General features: G+C 35.6%; 1 protein-coding gene and 1 pseudogene across 1 annotated transcript in view; one reads left to right on the top strand and one right to left on the bottom strand.

The window, feature by feature from the left end:
- DNAJC15 (DnaJ heat shock protein family (Hsp40) member C15) overlaps window positions 1–18719 on the bottom strand; it is a 61054-nt gene that overhangs the window by 12252 nt on the left and 30083 nt on the right. The window contains exons 4-5 of the mRNA XM_087814318.1: window positions 11060–11136; window positions 1474–1544 (exon numbers count right to left, since the gene is read on the bottom strand). Of these exons, the coding sequence (XP_087670444.1) occupies window positions 1474–1544; window positions 11060–11136 (148 nt within the window). The remainder of the gene's footprint in view (window positions 1–1473; window positions 1545–11059; window positions 11137–18719) is intronic.
- LOC148093703 (small integral membrane protein 26 pseudogene) lies at window positions 16558–16884 on the top strand (annotated as a pseudogene).

Below are 18719 nucleotides of genomic sequence, written 5' to 3'. Positions count from 1 at the left end.
AAATCAAGTTATTAATTCTTTAAACACTACTGGATCATAAGATATATAAACATTTTCTCTTTTTACTGAAGATATCTAAAAATACATATTCTCTTAGATACACTTTAGAACATCCTTCCTTGCCAGTAGGCACAATCAATAACCTGTCCATCATCTAAAAGACGTGAGTGCTTGATCCTACTGCAATCAATAAAAGAAGGGCGTACACTAAGACCTGGAGGGGACAGAGGATGTTTAGGAGACAGAAGGCTTCAAGGAGGCACTTAAACACATTTTTTCTGAGGCAATTACTCTGAAAGTCCACAATACAAAGTTAATTAGTTGAGTGGATCTTTCAGTAACTGTTGAAGCTGTTTAGAAATTTTAAGAAAAACCTCATTTCAAAGTTGATTCCCTTGTTTATTCACACTAAAAACCAGCAAGTGCAAAAACCAAAGGAGGTAATGTTTAGTAAAAAGAATTTTTATAGTAAGTAATTAAGTGAGAAAGCTGAAAAAAAAAGTCTTATTTTGGTGTCAGTTAAGATGAGTATGCATCCAAAATTGTTTTTAATTTTTTTCAAAATAATTATAAAACTGAAAGTCTATAAATAAGAATCCAAGGAACACTTCCCTCTGCCCCCCCTACTCCCCACCTTGACTTCTAAAATACAGTGCAACTTTCTACCATCTGTTATTTTAGAGCAGAAACAGTAATGAACATATGGGCTTTCTCTCTCAAGCAGCTGTAGTGTAGTTAAAGTTATAATAATTGTCTTTCTGTAAGATAAATTTACATTAAAAACCTGGCCAGTTAAAAATAAATGGCTCAGCCCGGCCGGGTGCGGCTCAGCAGTTGAGCGTCGACCTAGGATCCAGGTGATCGGGGTTGTATTCCCGGTCAGGGCACATGCCCGAGTTGTGGGCTCAATCAGTGACTCTCTCATCATTGATGTTTCTATCTCTCCCTCTCCCCCTCTCCTTTCCTCTCTCTGAAATCAATAAAGATATATTTAAAAAAAAAAAAAAAAATGGCTCAGCCTCAGATCCTTCTAGAATAAAACTAAGACATTCAGAGTCATCTATGACATATCATATTCAGAGATTTAGAGGACATCCTCTAAGTCTTGTGCTTTTATACTTAAGGTTAAACAAATGTAATTCCTGATGTAAAAATCAGTTTACATAATCAGAAAGCCCATAACTCATGTATTCTCTTTCTCATTCAAAATGCTAGCAGCCTCAAACAGGGGTGAGGTACTACTATATAAAAATCAGTAACTAAGTTCTTAAAAGCTGAGAATATATCCCCACCACTTCTGTGGGTCATTGAACCTCAATCTAAAGCCTCATTTATTATAAGAAAAATCACAATACACTGGCATATAAACTTCCATTTCAACTATAAATCATTTATAATGAGTTTAAGTAAACTGAAAGAAATTCAGAGCAGATTCTGATCCACATATTATGAAAAAATAAGAACTTTACTTACCTTTATCCGGGTGATTCAAAATCATGATTCTCCTGTGAGCTGTTCTAATCTTGGCCTTGCCAGCAGATGGGCTGTAAAAAGAAATTAAAGTGCTTATAATAAATGGTGTCAAATGCAGATTATAAATTAACGGTTTATATGGGTTTCAAGAAATTAAAAACTAATGAGAATTTCACCATCTTGTGGATAAATATGAAATTACAGCCTGTCACTTGATTCCAGTAACCACCAAAATAAACCAATGATTCAATGGTGCATGTATTTTTCTTCAGTCCTTTGTAATATCATTCTTTATTTTCAATCCATTTAAAAAATAAAACAATATAAAGGGTAGGGAAGTCATAGTCTACAAGACTATATGTAAGTTTGAAAACTTATGCTTCAAATTATTTTGGGGAAAGGCAGTACATAGTGTGAAAGACAGGTATTTGGACGCCAGAGTTACAGACTGCTGGATTTTAATCCTGTTGCCATTTAGAATGGGGTAACGTTGGTCAATTTGTTAACCTCCTTGTGCTTCAGTTTCCTCATTGTAAAATAGTTAGGAAAAACATATTCCTCCTAGAGCAATTGTAAGGATTAAATTAGTTAATGCCAACAAAGTGCTAAAACAGTGCCTGCTGTGTAACAGGTGTTCATAATAGTTTTTTTATTACTATATTTCTACAGAGCATCTCAAAACATTTCATAGTTCATTATTTATTTAACTTTGTGAGAACTCTATGGGAAAAGCTTGGCTGCTAGAATCTACGCTCTAAACAAAAATTTTAAAAAGTTAAATAAGCTTAAAACTGTTTCAGTAAAACCTAATTTATCTAGTATTAGAAATGGTTCTCAGTAGTACATTTTCTCGGCAAGAAAAAAATAAAAAGACTAACAGCAAAATCTAGTATTGCTACTTGGATTTCATCTAAGGTACTCAGATTATCTGGGCCTCAAAAGGGAATAATAGTGCTTGACAAGGGGTGGTTGCGTGAAGGTGACAATAATTTAATTTGTATGGATGATTCACGCTGTAGTGGATAAAAGCAGGTACTTTCAGAGATATTCAGATATAGGTTCAAAATCCTGATTCCATCACTCATTACCCATAAAATTTGTTTTGTTCAGTTAAGCTCTGAGTTATAATTTCCTCATAAGTAATAATTTCCTCATATGTAATATGGAAATAATAAAACAACTTCCCAGGATTATTTAAAGGATAAATTAGATAATATAAGTAAAAGGATTAGTATGACCAGTATATAGTTAGTGTTCAGAGAATTATAGTTATTATGAATATAAAGGATGCCAATGAAAATATACACTTCCTACTTTGAAAATGGAGTATAAATAACCAAATTTAACATTTCCTGAGTGACTCAAATTATTATAACTATTACTTGAGCACAAAGAAACAAGGTCTGCAGAGGATTCCCTGTCCTTCTACTAAATGGTCGTACAATACTATTCATTTAACTTCCGTCTGTTTTGAATAGTGCTTCCCTTGCTGCCAGTTGTCAATCCTCCATTCTGCCACTGTTTCAGTTCCTTGCTACTTCTAACATCCTGAGGTTAAATAACAAATCACTAAGCATGTTAAAATGCACTATCAATTGCTGAATAAACATTTAAAATATTCTATGAATAAAGTAAGTATGTCTTGAGTTAAAGAAAAAAATCAAAAGAAAATAAAAAAATACCTTGAGACCAATGAAAATGGAACTACAACACAGTAAAACTTATGGGATACAGCCAAAGCAGTTCTAAGAGGAAAGTTTATAGCAATAAACTACTACATTAAGACAAAAGAGCTCATATAAACAACCTATCTTTACACCTCAAAGAACTAGAAAAAAAAAGAACAAATTAAGTCTAAAGTTAGTAGAAGGAAGGAAACAACAAAGATCAGAATGAAAATAAATAAAACAGAGACTAGAAACAACAGAAAAGACCTGGAAATTAAGAGCTGTTTAATTGAAAAGATAAATAAAATGGACAAACCACTAGCTAGATTCACCAAGAAAAAAAGAGGACTCAAATAAATAATATCAGAAATAAAAGAGACATTAAACTAATATCTAAGAAATATAAGGATCATAAAAGACTGCTCTGAACAATTATATGCCAACAAATTGGACAACCTAAAAAAATTGAAAAAATTCCTAGAAACTAACAACTTACCAAGGCTCAATCATAAAGAAATAGAAATTCTGAATAGACTAATTATTAGTAATGCAATTAAATCAGTAATAAGAACCTCCCAACATGGGGTGCAAGGTGGTTCAATATCTGCCAATCAATTAACATGATACACCATGTCAAATAAAAAAAAAAGCACAAAAATTATATGATCTGATCAATAGATGCAGAAAAAGTATCTGACACAATCCAGCATCAATTTGTAATGAAAATGCTTAACAAAGTAAGAATAGAGGGAACATACCTCAACATAATAAGTCATATGACAAACCCACAGCTAATATCATACTAATGGAGAAAAGCTAAAAGTGTTTTCCTTAAGATCAGGAACAAGTCAAGGTTGTCCACTTTCACCACTTTTATTCAACATATTGAAAGCATTAGAAGTCCCAGCCATAGCAATTAAGACAAGGAAAAATAAATAAAGGTACCCTAATTGGAAAGAAGTAAAAGTGTAACAATTTGTAGTGGACATAATACAATACATAGAGAACTCTAAAGATTCCACACAAAAACTATTATAACCAAAAATTGAATTCAGTAAAGCAGCAAGATAGAAAATTAATATTCAAAATAGGTTGCAGTTATATACACAAACTATATATTAAACTATCACAAAAATTAAGAAAACAATCCATTTATAATTGCATCAAAAATAAAATATCTAGAAATAAATTTAACCAAAGAGGTAGAATTCCTGTACACAAAAAATTATAAGGCACTGATGAAAAAAATTGAAGATACAAATAAATGGAATCATATATCATGTTTGTGGATAGAAAAAATTAGCATCATTAAAATGTCCATACAACTCAAAGCAATCTATAGATTCACTGTGATCCCTATCAAAATACCATTGGCATTTTTCACAGAACTAGGACAAATAATTATGAAATTTATATGGAACCACAAAAGATTCCAAATACCACAGTAATCTTGAGAAAAAAATAAAGTTGGCTCAGCTGGTGTGACTTAGTGGATTGGGCATGGTCCCGTGTACCAGGAGGCTGCAGGTTCGATTCAGGGCACTCCCCGGGTTTCGGGCTTGATCCCCAGCAGGGGGCCTGTAAGGAGGCAGCCAATTTATGTTTCTCTCTCTTCCCTCCTCTCTTTCTAAAAATCAATAAAAACATTTTTTAAAAAAAGAACAAAGTTGGAGAAATCACGCTACCTGATATCAAACTATACTGTAAGGCTGGCGTAATCAAAACAGCATGGTACTGGCATAAAAACAGACACATAGATCAATGAAACAGAACTGAGAGCCCAGAAATAAACTCATACCTATATGGTGAATTAATATTTGACAAAGCCAAGCTGGGCATGGCTCTGCGGTTGAGCATCGACCTAGGATCCCAGGGATCATGGTTCGATTCCAGGTCAGGGGTACATGCCCGGGTTGCAGGCTCAATCCCCAGTTGGGGCATGCAGGAGGCACCCAATCAATGACGACTCTCTCATCACTGATGTTTCTCTCTCTTTCCCCCTCTCCCTTCCTCTCTGAAATCAATAAAGATACATTTTAAAATATATACATATATTTGACAAAGAAGGCAAGTATATATACAATGGGATAAAGACAGTCTATTTAATAAATGGTGTCGGGAAAATTGGACAAATACATGAAAAAATGAAACTATATATAAAAATAAGCTTAAAATGGATTAAAGACCTAAATGTAAGACCCAAAACCACAAAATTCCTAGGAAAAAACATAGGCTGTAAGCTCTTTGACATTAGTCTTAGCACTATTTTTTTTGGACCAGTCTCCTTAAGAAAGCACAGAAGCAAAACTTAACAAATGGAATTACATCCAACTAAAAAGCTTTTGCACAGCAAAGGAAACTATCAACAAAATGAAAAGGCAACCCACTGAATGGGAGAAGGTATTTGCAAATCATACATCCAATAAGGAGTGAATATCCAAAATATCTAAAGAACTTATACAACCAAATACGAGAAAAACAAGCCAATTGAAAAACTGAAAAATGGGCAGAGGATCTGAATAGACATTTTCCCAAAGAAGACATACAGGCAGATAGCCAACAAGTACGTGAAAGATACTCAACATCACTAACCATCAGGGAAAAGCAAATCAAAAACCAGGATGAGATACTGCTTCACATAGTGGCTGTCATACAAAAAGACGAGAGAACCCTGGCTGGGTGGCTCAATTAGTTGGAGCATTGTCCTGTACACCAAAAGGTGATGGGTTTGATGCCCAGTTGGGGTGCATACAGGAAGCAATGGATTCATGTTTCTCACATTGATGTTTCCCTCTCTCTTTCTCTCTCTTCCTCAAAATCAATAGAAACAGCCCGGCCGGGCATGGCTCAGCGGTTGAGGGTCGACTTAGGATCCAGGCGATCGGGATTTGATTCCCGGTCAGGGCACATGCCCGGGTTGCGGGCTCGATCAATGACTCTCTCATCATTGATGTTTCTGTCTCTCTCTCTCCCCTCCTGTCCTCTCTCTGAAATCAATAAAGATATATTAAAAAAAAAAATCAATAGAAACATATCCTCGGGTGAGGATTAAAAAGAAAAAAAAGACAAGAGATAACAATGTGGAGGGGGATGTACAGTGTTGGTGGGAATGTAAATTGGTACAATCACTATGGAAAAAGAATGGAGGTTCATCAAAAAATGAAACATAAAACTGCCATGTGATCCAGCAACTCCGCTTCTATGTAAAGTGAAATACTATTCAGTCACAAAAAAAGAAAATCTTGCCATTTGTGAACATGGATGGACCCTGAGGGTATTATGCTAAGTGAAATAAGTAAGACAGAGAAAGACAAAGACTGTATGATCTCACTTATATGTGGAATCTATAAAAGCTGAACTTAACAGAAACAGAGAAGAGACTGATAGAAGCCAGAGGTGGGGGAATGGGGACGAAATGGATGGGTGACTGTAGTTAACCATACTGTCTTGTGTATTTCGAAGTGCCTAAGAGAGGAAATCTTAAAAGTTCTCATCACAAGGAAAAAAATAACTGCAAATATGTGAGATGAAGGATGTTAACTAAACTTACTGTGGTAATCATTTTGCAACATATACATATATCAAATCATTATGTTGTATACCTTAAACTAATATACAACATTATATGCCAATTATATCAGTAAAACTGCAAGGGGGGGCTATTTAAACGTTTTTTAAAATACAAAACAAATAATAAGTATTTTAGTATAAAGGCTTATGGGTATTCCTTTTGGCCGTTTGTAGGAGTCTTTCAGGGACCATTTCAAACTTGCTTTTTGGTTTACAGATTGATTCCTCCCCAGACAGACACTGTTTGATTACAAAGACTACTAAATTTTGAGGGAAAAAATCATTAACATTGTACCAAGGGCTACGAGCACTTTATTGTTTAATTACCTGTTAAGAATAAAAAATATGTTGCTAAGAAAAATTCCAGTATTTCCAAATTTTCCAAAAATTCCAAAATTTCAAGCTTTTAGAAAGTTCAAAAGTCACAAATGTGCATCATTTAGTTTCCTGTAGCTATTCTTGTAGCTAATCTACATTTATCTCCCCCCCGCCCATTTTGGTGCTCCATAACACTTCTTTCCTTTATTAGTTATATTTTCTAGTTTTGTGTATATATTTGACATGTCTCTTTAGGTAAATACTAAACTACTTAAGGGCAGAAGCTATGATTTAGATCTTAAAATACTATCTAGTATTAAATATGCAATAGGTGCTTAATGCATTTTATACCACCCTCCAAATGTAAGTAAATGGCTGTAAAAAGTTAAACTCCTTGAAAGAATAAAGGCTCTGTATTAGTAAATATGAACAATTTAAAGGATTACTGTACTGTAGAAATTCTTAAACTGAAAAAAAGAGAGCTTTAAAAACCTTATTTTATAAAGCTAATCAAATGCAGACTACTCATTCAAATTTCCATTGTATGTGTTTTTTGGGAGGGAGTATATATGGTCAGTTGCATCTTATTCTGGATATTAAACTTTAATTTAGCACCTAAGACAAAATTTAGCATTTCAGTAAAAATTATCCTTGAAAATCACATGTATTGCCTATAAATAACACACATCGTTTTGTATATAAAACTCCATAAGTATAATGCAGACTGAGGACCACCAACCAGTGAACTAGACTAAAGTCAATGGAAAGTTCACACAAGCATGGCCATTCAAAATATTCTACCTTTAAGGAAATAATGATCAAGACTCCTACTGGTGAGCGTTGGGGATGAAGGTGGTATTATCCTTTGAGTGCAGGGTTTATCCCCTTTTCTTTAAGTCTCTGAGAACTTAATACATTTTAATGCATTTGTCTGTTGTTGTAAAGATTAAACAAGAGTATCCTAGTTCTTAAACATAGAATAAAAATTAAATGTGCTCTGATATATCTCCAGTGTAGACAATTTCACCATCAACGGAAAATGTAACTTTAAACACCAGGTTGCCTAGATCAGCCATTTCGAATTGTGCTCCCTGCAACACACTTTGCTGGGAGTGAGGCAGTGGGGTGTGTGGAACTGAGTGGTGTTCCCCAATCCTGCGGCAAATGGAGCACAATCCGATTTCATCTTTTTCTTCTGAATAACATTGAAACAGAGTTCCACAGACTCTTTTAGAAAGTTTGAAAGTCACAAATGTGCATCATTTCAGAAAACACCAGGTACAATTACAGTTTTCCTGGACACTAAAATATTTTAGGCTTTATAAGAATGTACAGAATCATCTAGTAGCACACAGTATTTTTTAATAAATCAACAGAGTCAGCTCCATTTCGCCTTTACCTACTTGTAATATAATCTAAGTAGTTTAGATTCATTGACCACAGAAAATGAAACCACAGCACTGTACTCGTATCTTGAAAATCTGCCCAAAATCAACATTGCCTGAAAGAAATGGCCAGAAGGAAGCAAATAAGTTTTACCCTTCTATTTAATGGGTTAAGGGCGAATATTTAGCTTCTGCATTCATGATGGAGATGGGAAGAAAGGAGCCAACATTCATTCAGCACCTGCTATTCGGTAGGCACTTTTATAAAAAGGTATCATCATATCACTTTATATTACTGCAACAAAGCTAGAGACTATTAATTCCAATTCAAGAATGAAGAGACTGAAGTGCAGAAAAGTTAAACATAACTTGACCAAGATCATGCGATGCAGTGCCTCAGCGACAGAATCAGGATAAGCATCTGTTTTGTCCACCTGGCATTTACTGAGTAGTTACGAAGTGCCACTGTGTGTTAATTTTCACAACTGTATGCAGCAGAAATGAGTATTACCTCTATTTTACAAAAGATAAAACTGAGGTTACACACCTAGTCCGAGGTAAAACTGTTATTTGTACCCAGGTTCACTTGGTGTAGTGTCTGTACTCTTAACCACTGAATTTCCTTGTGAAACTCTATTCAGCTTCCAGCTCAATGGGTAAAACTTTAAAACCTCGTACCTAATGTACCTTAAGTCAACTTCTAATTATCTGTCCTAATGATAGGAGTGCCCTGGATGATATGAAATCATATTCTCTAAAACCTCTGCATTTAGTGTTATAATGTGTTGCATATTTGCATTTCAAGGCTATGAATGGGATGTTGTGGGGGAGCAATAAAAGTACAAGAAAAATAACAATGCTATTCTGAGTAACATTTAAAGCAAGAAATAGTTAGCAATGTAACTTGCTAATTTGGTTCCCCTACTTAAAATCATTTTCCTTTTTCTATTCTCAGATAAGAAATCTCATCTATTCTTATATTTAAATACAGCACCAAGCTAAATTGAGCTATTTTCTCCCCTCCCTGCCCTTTATTTTCTTGCTAAGTCATAAGAAAAAAAAAAATGTCTTGGCCTTAAAAATCTGCTAGTCTAGCCTTGGCCCGTGTTGCTCAGTGGTTGTAGCACTGGCCCTCATACCAAAGGGTCTTGGGTTCAATTCCAGGTCAAGGGCACATGCCTGGGTTGCTGGTTCCATCCCGCTTCGGGAGGCAACCAACCGATATGTGTGTGTCTGTCTCTCTCTCTCTTTCTCTGCTCCCCCCCCCCTTTTTCTCCCTCCTACTCTCCCTTCCACTCTCTCTAAAAATCAACAGGAAAATATTCTAAGGTGAGTATTAACAAAGCAAAACAAAAAATCTGCTATTCTAAAAGAGATTTTTAAAAATTATGCCAATATAGGGGTTTATGATCAATTTGCTTAATTATGTTGATTAAATCACCAGGAGATTTGTTGTAGATGACATACTTTACTTAATTCAACCAACTCCCACAAAAATTTAAATGGACTCTAAAGGAACATCAGATAAAAAATTTGCCCTAGCTGGTTTGGCTCAGTGGTTTAGAGTGTTGGCCTGTGGATGAAGGGTCCTAGGTTCAGTTCCAGCCAAGGGCACCTACCTTGGTTGCAGGCTCGACCCAGGTCAGGGCAAAAATGGGAGGCAACCACTTGATGTCTCTCTCTCACATTGATATTTCTCTCCCCTCCCCCCTTTCCACTCTCCCTGAAAAAACAATGAAAAAAATATCCTCAGTGAGGATTAAAAAAAAAAATTGAATATAGTTACTGGTAAATCTATGGTAAAGGAAAGTATTTTTTGTTTGTTAATCCTCACCAAGGATATTTTTTTCCATTGATTTTTAGAGACAGTGGGGGGGCAGGGGGTGCCAGGGATCAAATCTGCAACCCAGGTATATGCCCTTGACCGGGAATCCAACCTGAGACCCCCCCCCCCCCAGTGCCACCAGCCAGGGTGGAAAGTATTCTTAACTTTTAAGTGTTAAATGATATCACAAAGCAATCATACAATATCATTAACTTTCTCCTATACTCACCAAAGTTAGAAAATAAACGCATGCTAAGGTGAAACAAGTATAAGAAAATAGGCTAGAAGTCAAACTGCAGAACTAGAAAAGAACTGTGAGAAACAAAGCCCGTATTTTAATGGAAAATATGATACATATCAAATTATAAAAGAGTCCAGAAAGAATTCAATGTCACAATAAGGGATATTATAAGTGCTTTGAAACTTTACTATTGAAATATAATAGCTCCTGAGCGCTATCCAGGTAGCTCAGCTGGTTATAGCATTGTTCCAATACGCCAACGTTGCGGGTTCTATCCCCCGTCAGGGCACATATAAGAATCAACCAATGAATGCATAAATAAGTAGAACAACAAATTGATGTCTCTCTCTCTCAAAGAGATTAAAAAAGAAGAAGAAATATAAATAAAATAGCTCCTCGTTAAGGAATAAAGACACATTACAACTTTGCCTAATTTTTTTAGGGATAAGAGAGAATCTCTTACGTTTCTCCTCTGCCTCCTATTCATACTTTAAAATATAAGAATAACTTTACTGTAACATTTTTCTTTTTTAGTATAAGCCTGGCCACAAACAAAATAATACTTATGCAGCACACCTACCTTACACCCAAAATAAGACTAGCTTCTCGCCTACTCATTTTCTGTTCAAATCCTCCTTTATAGTAGGATGAAAGGTTCTGTACAGGAAAAAAAGAGCAAGAAATAATTAGTTCCATGTATGAGGTGGCATGAGCTCAATCCCATCACACAGGTGCAGTAATAATGCACTTTGCTAGGAGTCATCTTGAAATCATGAGGGAGGGAAGCAAGCTAAACAATGATCCTTTACTAACACAATGCTGAACACCTAAAAAATGTTAACAATTTTTTTAACTTTCAAATACAATAGTTTTTCTACACTGAGATATAACTGAAAGAATAAGAGATCGGCAGAAGCAAAAGGCTTGAACTTTTTCTAAGTCTTGCAGTAATTTTCTCATTGAATAACCTTGGCCAAGTCATTTAATGTGATATGACCGACACTGTTTTAACCTACTAGACTGACTGACAGAGAAATACGAGGAGGGACTGATGAAGCGGGGAGGATGTCAGGAAGGCAGGTAGGCAGGCCAAGAGGGGCTGGGACACCGGACTGAAAGGTCATGCGGCCGGAGGGGCATGGGCAAGGAGAGGAGTATGGAGAGGTAATTAGGGCCAGATTGTGGAAGGCCTTGTAAACAATGGAAATAGTTTAGAATTTTATTCTCAGAAGCCAGAGCACTGCAGTAACATAATTTGACTTTATTTTGAAAGGATTCCTCCAACAACTGCTATGCAGAGAACAGAAAGAAAGATGAACAGTGGGAGCAGACTAGTTAAGAGGACATAACAATAACCTAGGCAGGAGATGACGGTGGCATGGATCAATGTGGCAATAAAAGAGGAAGCGAAAGTGGTCAGATTCTGAATGTATTTTGAAAACTAACATTTGCTTCGTGGACAAAATGTGGGATATGAAAAAAGGAGAGGAATTAAAGATGATGTCGTAAACACTATTATACAGTGTGCAGATTCCCCTTTGGAAGTGAAGGACTTACTCCTTAGACCCTGGGACTGCTGCTGGCAGATAGCGCTCAGCTGTCAAACTCTTTAGGAATTGCCTTGGCTGAAGAAAGTCAAGATCATGGCCCCTTCCCAGGGCAATCTCTTACAAGCGGTCGACATGGGGGTATAACCAGTATAGTTATTGAGGGCTTAGTGCTTGGACTTCTTATCTATATTCAACTCTCAAGTGATGTCATTTAGTCTGATGGCTCCTTGCCCCAACTTGGGACAACCAAAATGAGCCATCTGATCTTCCAGCACTGCAGCCTAAATTGTCCCTACATCCTTTGTCCTTCCCCCTTTCCAAGTTCTTGACCCTAAGGGCACTCCATAATAAACTAACAGCTCGCTCATCTTTGTCTCAGTCTGTCTTGCAGAGAACTTTAAATGACTTTAAGGTCTCTGGCTTAAATTGCCAAACTGCCACTTATTGACTTAGTGAAGGAGCAGTTGTTTGTTTGTTGTGGGTAATAGATACCAGGAGACTGATTTTGGTTATATTAAGTTTGAAATGTCTATTAAATACCTAAGTGGAGGAGAAGTGTGACCTGAATATAACATTTGAGAGTCGTAAGTGTACAGACAGTATTTAAAGCCATGAGACTGAATGAGATCACCTAAAGAGTGAGCACAGACAAGAAGTCCAAAGACTGAATCTTAGAGACTATGATGTTTAGTGGCACAGAAACGGAAGGAATCAGTAAAGGAAACGGAGAAGATCCAGCAGTGAGGTAGGAAGAAGAGCAGAAGCCTAAGAGTGAGAAAGTCAAAAATAGTCTCAAATGCTTCTGATAGGTCAAGTAAAATTTGAGCTGAGAATTGACTACTGGATTTAGCAGAGTCAAAAATTCTGATGGGAGTGGGAGTGAGAGTCTAATTAAAGTGATTTTATGAGAAAATAGGAGGAAGGGAATGGGAGACAGTAAGTAAAGACAACTCTTTTCAGAACCCCTTAGAGAAACAGGATCAATGAACTCAATTTTTAGAAGGAAAAAGAATGCATACGATTGAATGAATACATGTTTCTAAAACATGAACCCATATTTTTGTTAAAAAATAATAATAAAGTGTATGTTTGCATAAAACAAAATCTGAAATACATACACCAAAATGTTGTTTTAGAGTGGTGGGATTTTATGAATAATTTTTTCTTTCCTTATTTTTATTTTCTAAATTTTGAACAGTGAACACAGGCTACCTGTAAAAAAATTTTTTAAAAGAACTAAATAAAAAAGCCCACGGAACTAATCAGAGCTTTAAAAACATGAGTCCCAGGCAGATCTGTTCATTTATATAAGCTGCTCTCTTTGAATATCCTATTATAAATTTCTACTTGGTAATAATTCACTCAACAAACATTCCAGCACCTACTTTGTGCCAGGAACTTTTTACATGAGACAGGTCAAATTTTGTCCCTCATCACATAGATGCTAATCTATCAATGTACCAATACTGTGAGAAATATGATGTACTATTCCAAGTTTCAAATAATTTACCATTTAATAAGAAAACAAAAAAACACACCTTTCTCCAAGTTGTGAGAGGAGAAAAGGAATCAAATGGTTTAAGCACACATACTAACACAAATTATATATATATATGTGTGTGTGTGTGTGTGTGTGTGTACACACACACACACACACACACATACACATATATGTACATACACACAGGGAAATATATATATGGATAGGGGATTTTAAAGAGGAAGAGCCCAGCTGGGCGTGGCTCAGTGGTTGAGCGTCGACCTAGGATCCAGGCGATCAGGGTTCGATTCCCGGTCAGGGCACATGCCCAGGTTGCGGGTTCAGTCCCCAGTTGGGGGCGTGCAGGAGGCAGCCGATCAATGACTCTCTCATCATTGATGTTTCCATCTCTCTCTCCCTCTCCTTTCCTCTCTCTGAAATCAATAAAGATATATTTTTTAAAAAAATAAATAAAAGAGGAAGAATAGCTGGTTGTAAAGTTTCTCTCGGGAGACCCAAATTTTTCCTAGATGCATACCATACTCCCTGATATTTTGATGAGCTCCTTAGGGAGCTCCAAAATTTCAAATTGTCAGCATAATAAACATAAATTGATGATGTTTCATGAACTGTCATTCCTACTATCGTCACGAAGCTTTTTAGCCCTAAAAGAAAGTACTGTATCTGATCAATTGTTTTCACTTTCAGTTTTGCCAAGGTGGAAAAGGAAACTCAGAAAAGACTACTTAAACTGTAGCATCTGGATGAGGCTCATATCCTAAAACACAGACCTACTATGAGTAAGTCAATCTGCACATATGTAGTCATTACAACCCTTCTAAAAGAACTATATCATTTTGAGGATAGAAATTTAATTATTTGGGTGCCTTATACAGAAAAGCAGACAGAGAAAAAATTGCTCATGTTACTCAGCACATTTCTTCAGAAAAAATCATGCCTTCTACACTCATATGAAATTTAGGTTTTATATATATAATTTTAAATAGAATAATAATTTTATCAGTTTTAAAATATATTCTACTTAAATTAGTATTTGTGTCATGAGTAAGCACAAAATTGTAACTGTACCCCTTTACCCCCATATAAAATATAACAAAAAGACCCTTTCAAGCTTATAAATAATATACCAATATTGCATTATATTAGCACATACAGATATAATGCAATGCAGGATCATTTTGACACTAGTGGGCCAAGGAAATGTTAATCCATAAAAATAAGATTATTGTGATAAAGAACAACTATATCATCAAAAAGACAAAGTAGGGGGTTATAGTTTTCTAACAGAATTTCTAAGAACAGAAATAATAGGATTCCATTAGTTTTATTATGCTGTCTATTTGATATATGCGTTGAAACTTACACATTATTTTGTATTTTCTATTCATAAAGTACATACAAGGGCAGGCAAAAGTAAGTTTACAGTTGTTCGTATGGAAAAATATATAATACAAGAATAAATACTAATACAAGAATAAACTCTGTGTTTTGTGTAATCACAACTGTAAACCTACTTTTACCCACCCCTGTGTATGAACAACAGAAATCAAAATCAATTTCCTTCTAAAATTAGCATTAAAAATGTTGTAGTGCCATATATTATCAAAGGATACGTATATGAAGTGAACCCAGTTACACAAAATTCATTAGCTAATTTACTCAGTCAATAGTTTGAAATACAGCCCAGCCGGAAGTGGCTCAGTGGTTAAGCATCGACCTAGGATCCAGGAGATCAAGGTTCGGTTCCTGGTTGGGACACATGCCTGGGTCAAGGTTCGGTTCCCGGTCGGGGCACATGCCTGGGTTGCAGGCTCGATCCCCAGTCCGGGGCGTGCAGGAGGCAGCTGGTCAATGACGACTTTCTCATCATTGATGTTTCTATTTCTCTCTCTCCCTGTCCCTTTCTCTCTCTCAAATCAATAAAGATACATTAAAGAAAAAAAAATAGTTTGAAATACAAAAGTCCCTCCAGACAACCAGAGAACTGTATCATTCCACAGTCTTAAGAGAAGAAATACATTTACCATAAACTATAAACTTTTATTATGTACAATAATCTATTTGATTTATAGGGCAACAGAAAGGTAATTTTAATTAGTGTTATTTCCACGAATTTCGCTTAACCATAAACAATAGAAGTTTAATTTTTTAAAAAAACAGTATTCAAGTAAAAGGACAAATTCACATATAGGAAAATAAAAGCCTCAAAAGAAGATAAATGACTTGTTTTATTTTCCCCCCAGGAAAAAAATTAGGGGTAGACATTAGCTGATTCAATAGTATACATTAATACTTTAAAAACCAAGCAAAAGGGTATTGGTTCAAAACAGCAGACTGAATAATATAGGTCTTTTGCTTTCCAGAGTGACCTTGAAATGAGAAAAAGTTATTTTAAACAATGAAAATCCATAATAGGCCTAGAAAACAAGAAATGGGACAAGTAGCAAACCAGAAATTCCTGGAAGACTGAAAACAAATAAGATTGCATATACAGAAAAGTCACAGCACCCTAATCTTACCACAGGAAAGAAACACTTCTCAGAAATCAAGGGCAAAGAAACTAAATTCAGAGTCAACAAATAGAAAAAATAATATCAGGGTAATTAAACCAGGACATGCACCTGTGATGCATCTTATTGTGGGAGGCAGGTCCCAAGACAAACAAAGAGTAACAACAGATCACATTTCAGAACTCGGAAGGCTGGAGAGGGGGGCAGTTACACCAAGTACTCTGCTCCTGGACTCTGGAGGTCCCAAGCCTGACTCTGGGCTCCTTGCTTTGGAAGACATGACTATTGACATAGGCTACCTATGTATTCACAAACCACTGTCAATCCTATTTGAATCCTTTTGAATGTTAATCCACATTCAATTAAATTTTGAAGCAAGCCTACCAAATTGCTGAGTAAGGACACTTATATTAATCAACTTGGTACTCATAAACATAAATCAACAGCCAAGAATCATCAGACATTTAAACAAATCCAATATCACAGGGGGAAAAACACCAAGATGAACAATTAGGCCATGCATCGGGACCAGGCCACGTCTTGGTACTGGTGGATATCCGCAGTCCACACATTAGGCACCTAGACCATGTTGGGCTTCCTTGATTTTCTTCAGCCAGAAAAAGAGCAACCAAGCCATTAGGTGATGAAGTAGAACAAAAAGATATCTCAACAAAGGGAATCCCTGAGCCAACTAGTAAATTAGAGCAAAAGGATGAAATAACTGAGCCCCCAAAATGGTTTTATGTAGGAAATGACTGTCACATATAAAGAAGATTTTGTTCAAATTACTGACAAGTTCCTCAACTATTGGAAATCATGGACTGGTGGCCCTAGACCAGAATGATGACTGACTGCTGAATTCTGAAAGCCAGGACTTTGGTTCACCATATAAATTTCATAGATGCCTTAATTTCCATTTTATGTTTGTGATAAATGTATGCATTTAATTTTGCTGTAAAATATGATCACTAATAATAGGCAATAAATATTTCGTTCAGAAAAAAAAGATGAACAACTAACAACTGGCTTTGAAGGAAGGAGATAAATCAGGAAGCAGGAGAACTTAAAATGCGAACTAGTGTTTTTAAAAATATTCAAAGAAATAACACATTCATAAAAGAATTAAGTTGCTATGAAAAAGAAACAAAAAGAATTCTTGGATATTAAAAAAATTATTGATGTAAGAAATTATTGATTAAGAAATTATTTACTGGATGGACTGAATAACTGAATGGCCATTGCCAAAGGCCAACCTGGTGAAAATAACCCCTGGAAATACTGTGGAATGTAGAATGAAAGGATAAAGGAGATAGGAAATAAGAGATAAAATGAATGTTAAGAGATATAAACGATAGATTCCGAGGTCCAACATCTGATAAGAGTTCCAGAAGCAGAAAAAAGAGACAACAGAAAAAAAGAAGAAAAAACAAAGAAAAAATATAAGAGAATCTTACAAAACAAAAGATAGGCAATTTCACATAGTTAAGGCTCACTAAGAATTCCTTCAAATTTCAGAACAACAGTAATAAAGAAAAAATCCCCTAAATTTGCAGAGATAAACAAACAAAAATCACCAAAACCTAAAAACCAAAAAGCACAAACAAAAGAAAATCAAAAGAGTACAAAGGAATAAGAACACCAGGAAATCTGCTGAGAGTCTGAGGACCAAAAATATCTGGCTTCAAGTACACAGGAAAGCACGCACAAGGGCACTGAGTTTCAGTCTGAGCAGAGATGCCTGCACTTCTCTAATACTGGAGCCACCAGATTCCAAGGAGCCAACATCTAAATGATAATTAACAGTGAGGGCAGGGTGAAAGAAACAAACTGTTCAACAAAGAACTTAAAACATTTATCATCCATGCATCTCATATGAAAAATCCATTCACCCCATATGAAAAATTAGGCAGCATTCCAGCAAAATGAAAAAAGAAAAAAGTATGAGAAAAAGAAAGATGAGATTTAAGAATTAAGATGATGCTAAAGTATAGAGGAAGCAAGTTTTAAGAAAAATTTTATAAAGATATTCTAAGATGTTTCACTGCAAACCACAAGTACTTTGTGAAAACAAGGCAAAATTTATCAAAAGCCATGTTTCTTAACTTGAAGCCCACAGGAAAGGGAAAAGGGGGCATGTATCATTTCTCTCTCCCTAAGAGATGTAGGTGCCGAGTTCAGTATACACAGGACAGTCTCTTGAACTACTCTACCTTATCTGAGAGCCTCCACAGAGCAGTGACAATTTTCTTTTTCTTACTCTCTCATCCTGTATAACGTTAAATAACGTAGTTCTACAGAACTTGGGAGTCTTCTTTTTATAGTATAAATATAACTCCTGAAGATCACCATAAAAGATAAATGGTTTCTAAAATTTTCTCCATTAATTATATGTAAACATATGGAAAGACATAAATAATGTTTATTTAAAGAACTATGTCACTATTTCCATTCCTATTACTCTAGTTCAATCCACTGTCATTTATTACCTGGACTGTCTCAAGGCCTTGTAATGGTTTTCATGGCTTCTACTCCACTTCATTCTAGTCTGTATTCTATGCAGCAGGCAGAGTAATAATCTAAGATAAAAAAAATCACACTGCCTCCATGCTCAAAACCTTCCATAGGCTTTCCATTATACTTAAAGGAAAAACTGCAGTTCTTATCACAGTCTATTAGGCC

The sequence above is a fragment of the Miniopterus natalensis genome, chromosome 2, assembly GCF_054644295.1.
Source record: "Miniopterus natalensis isolate mMinNat1 chromosome 2, mMinNat1.hap1, whole genome shotgun sequence".
NCBI classification, from domain to species: Eukaryota; Metazoa; Chordata; class Mammalia; order Chiroptera; family Miniopteridae; genus Miniopterus; species Miniopterus natalensis.
Note: the sequence above shows the minus strand (reverse complement) of the source record. Positions and strands in the feature narration are given on the sequence as shown.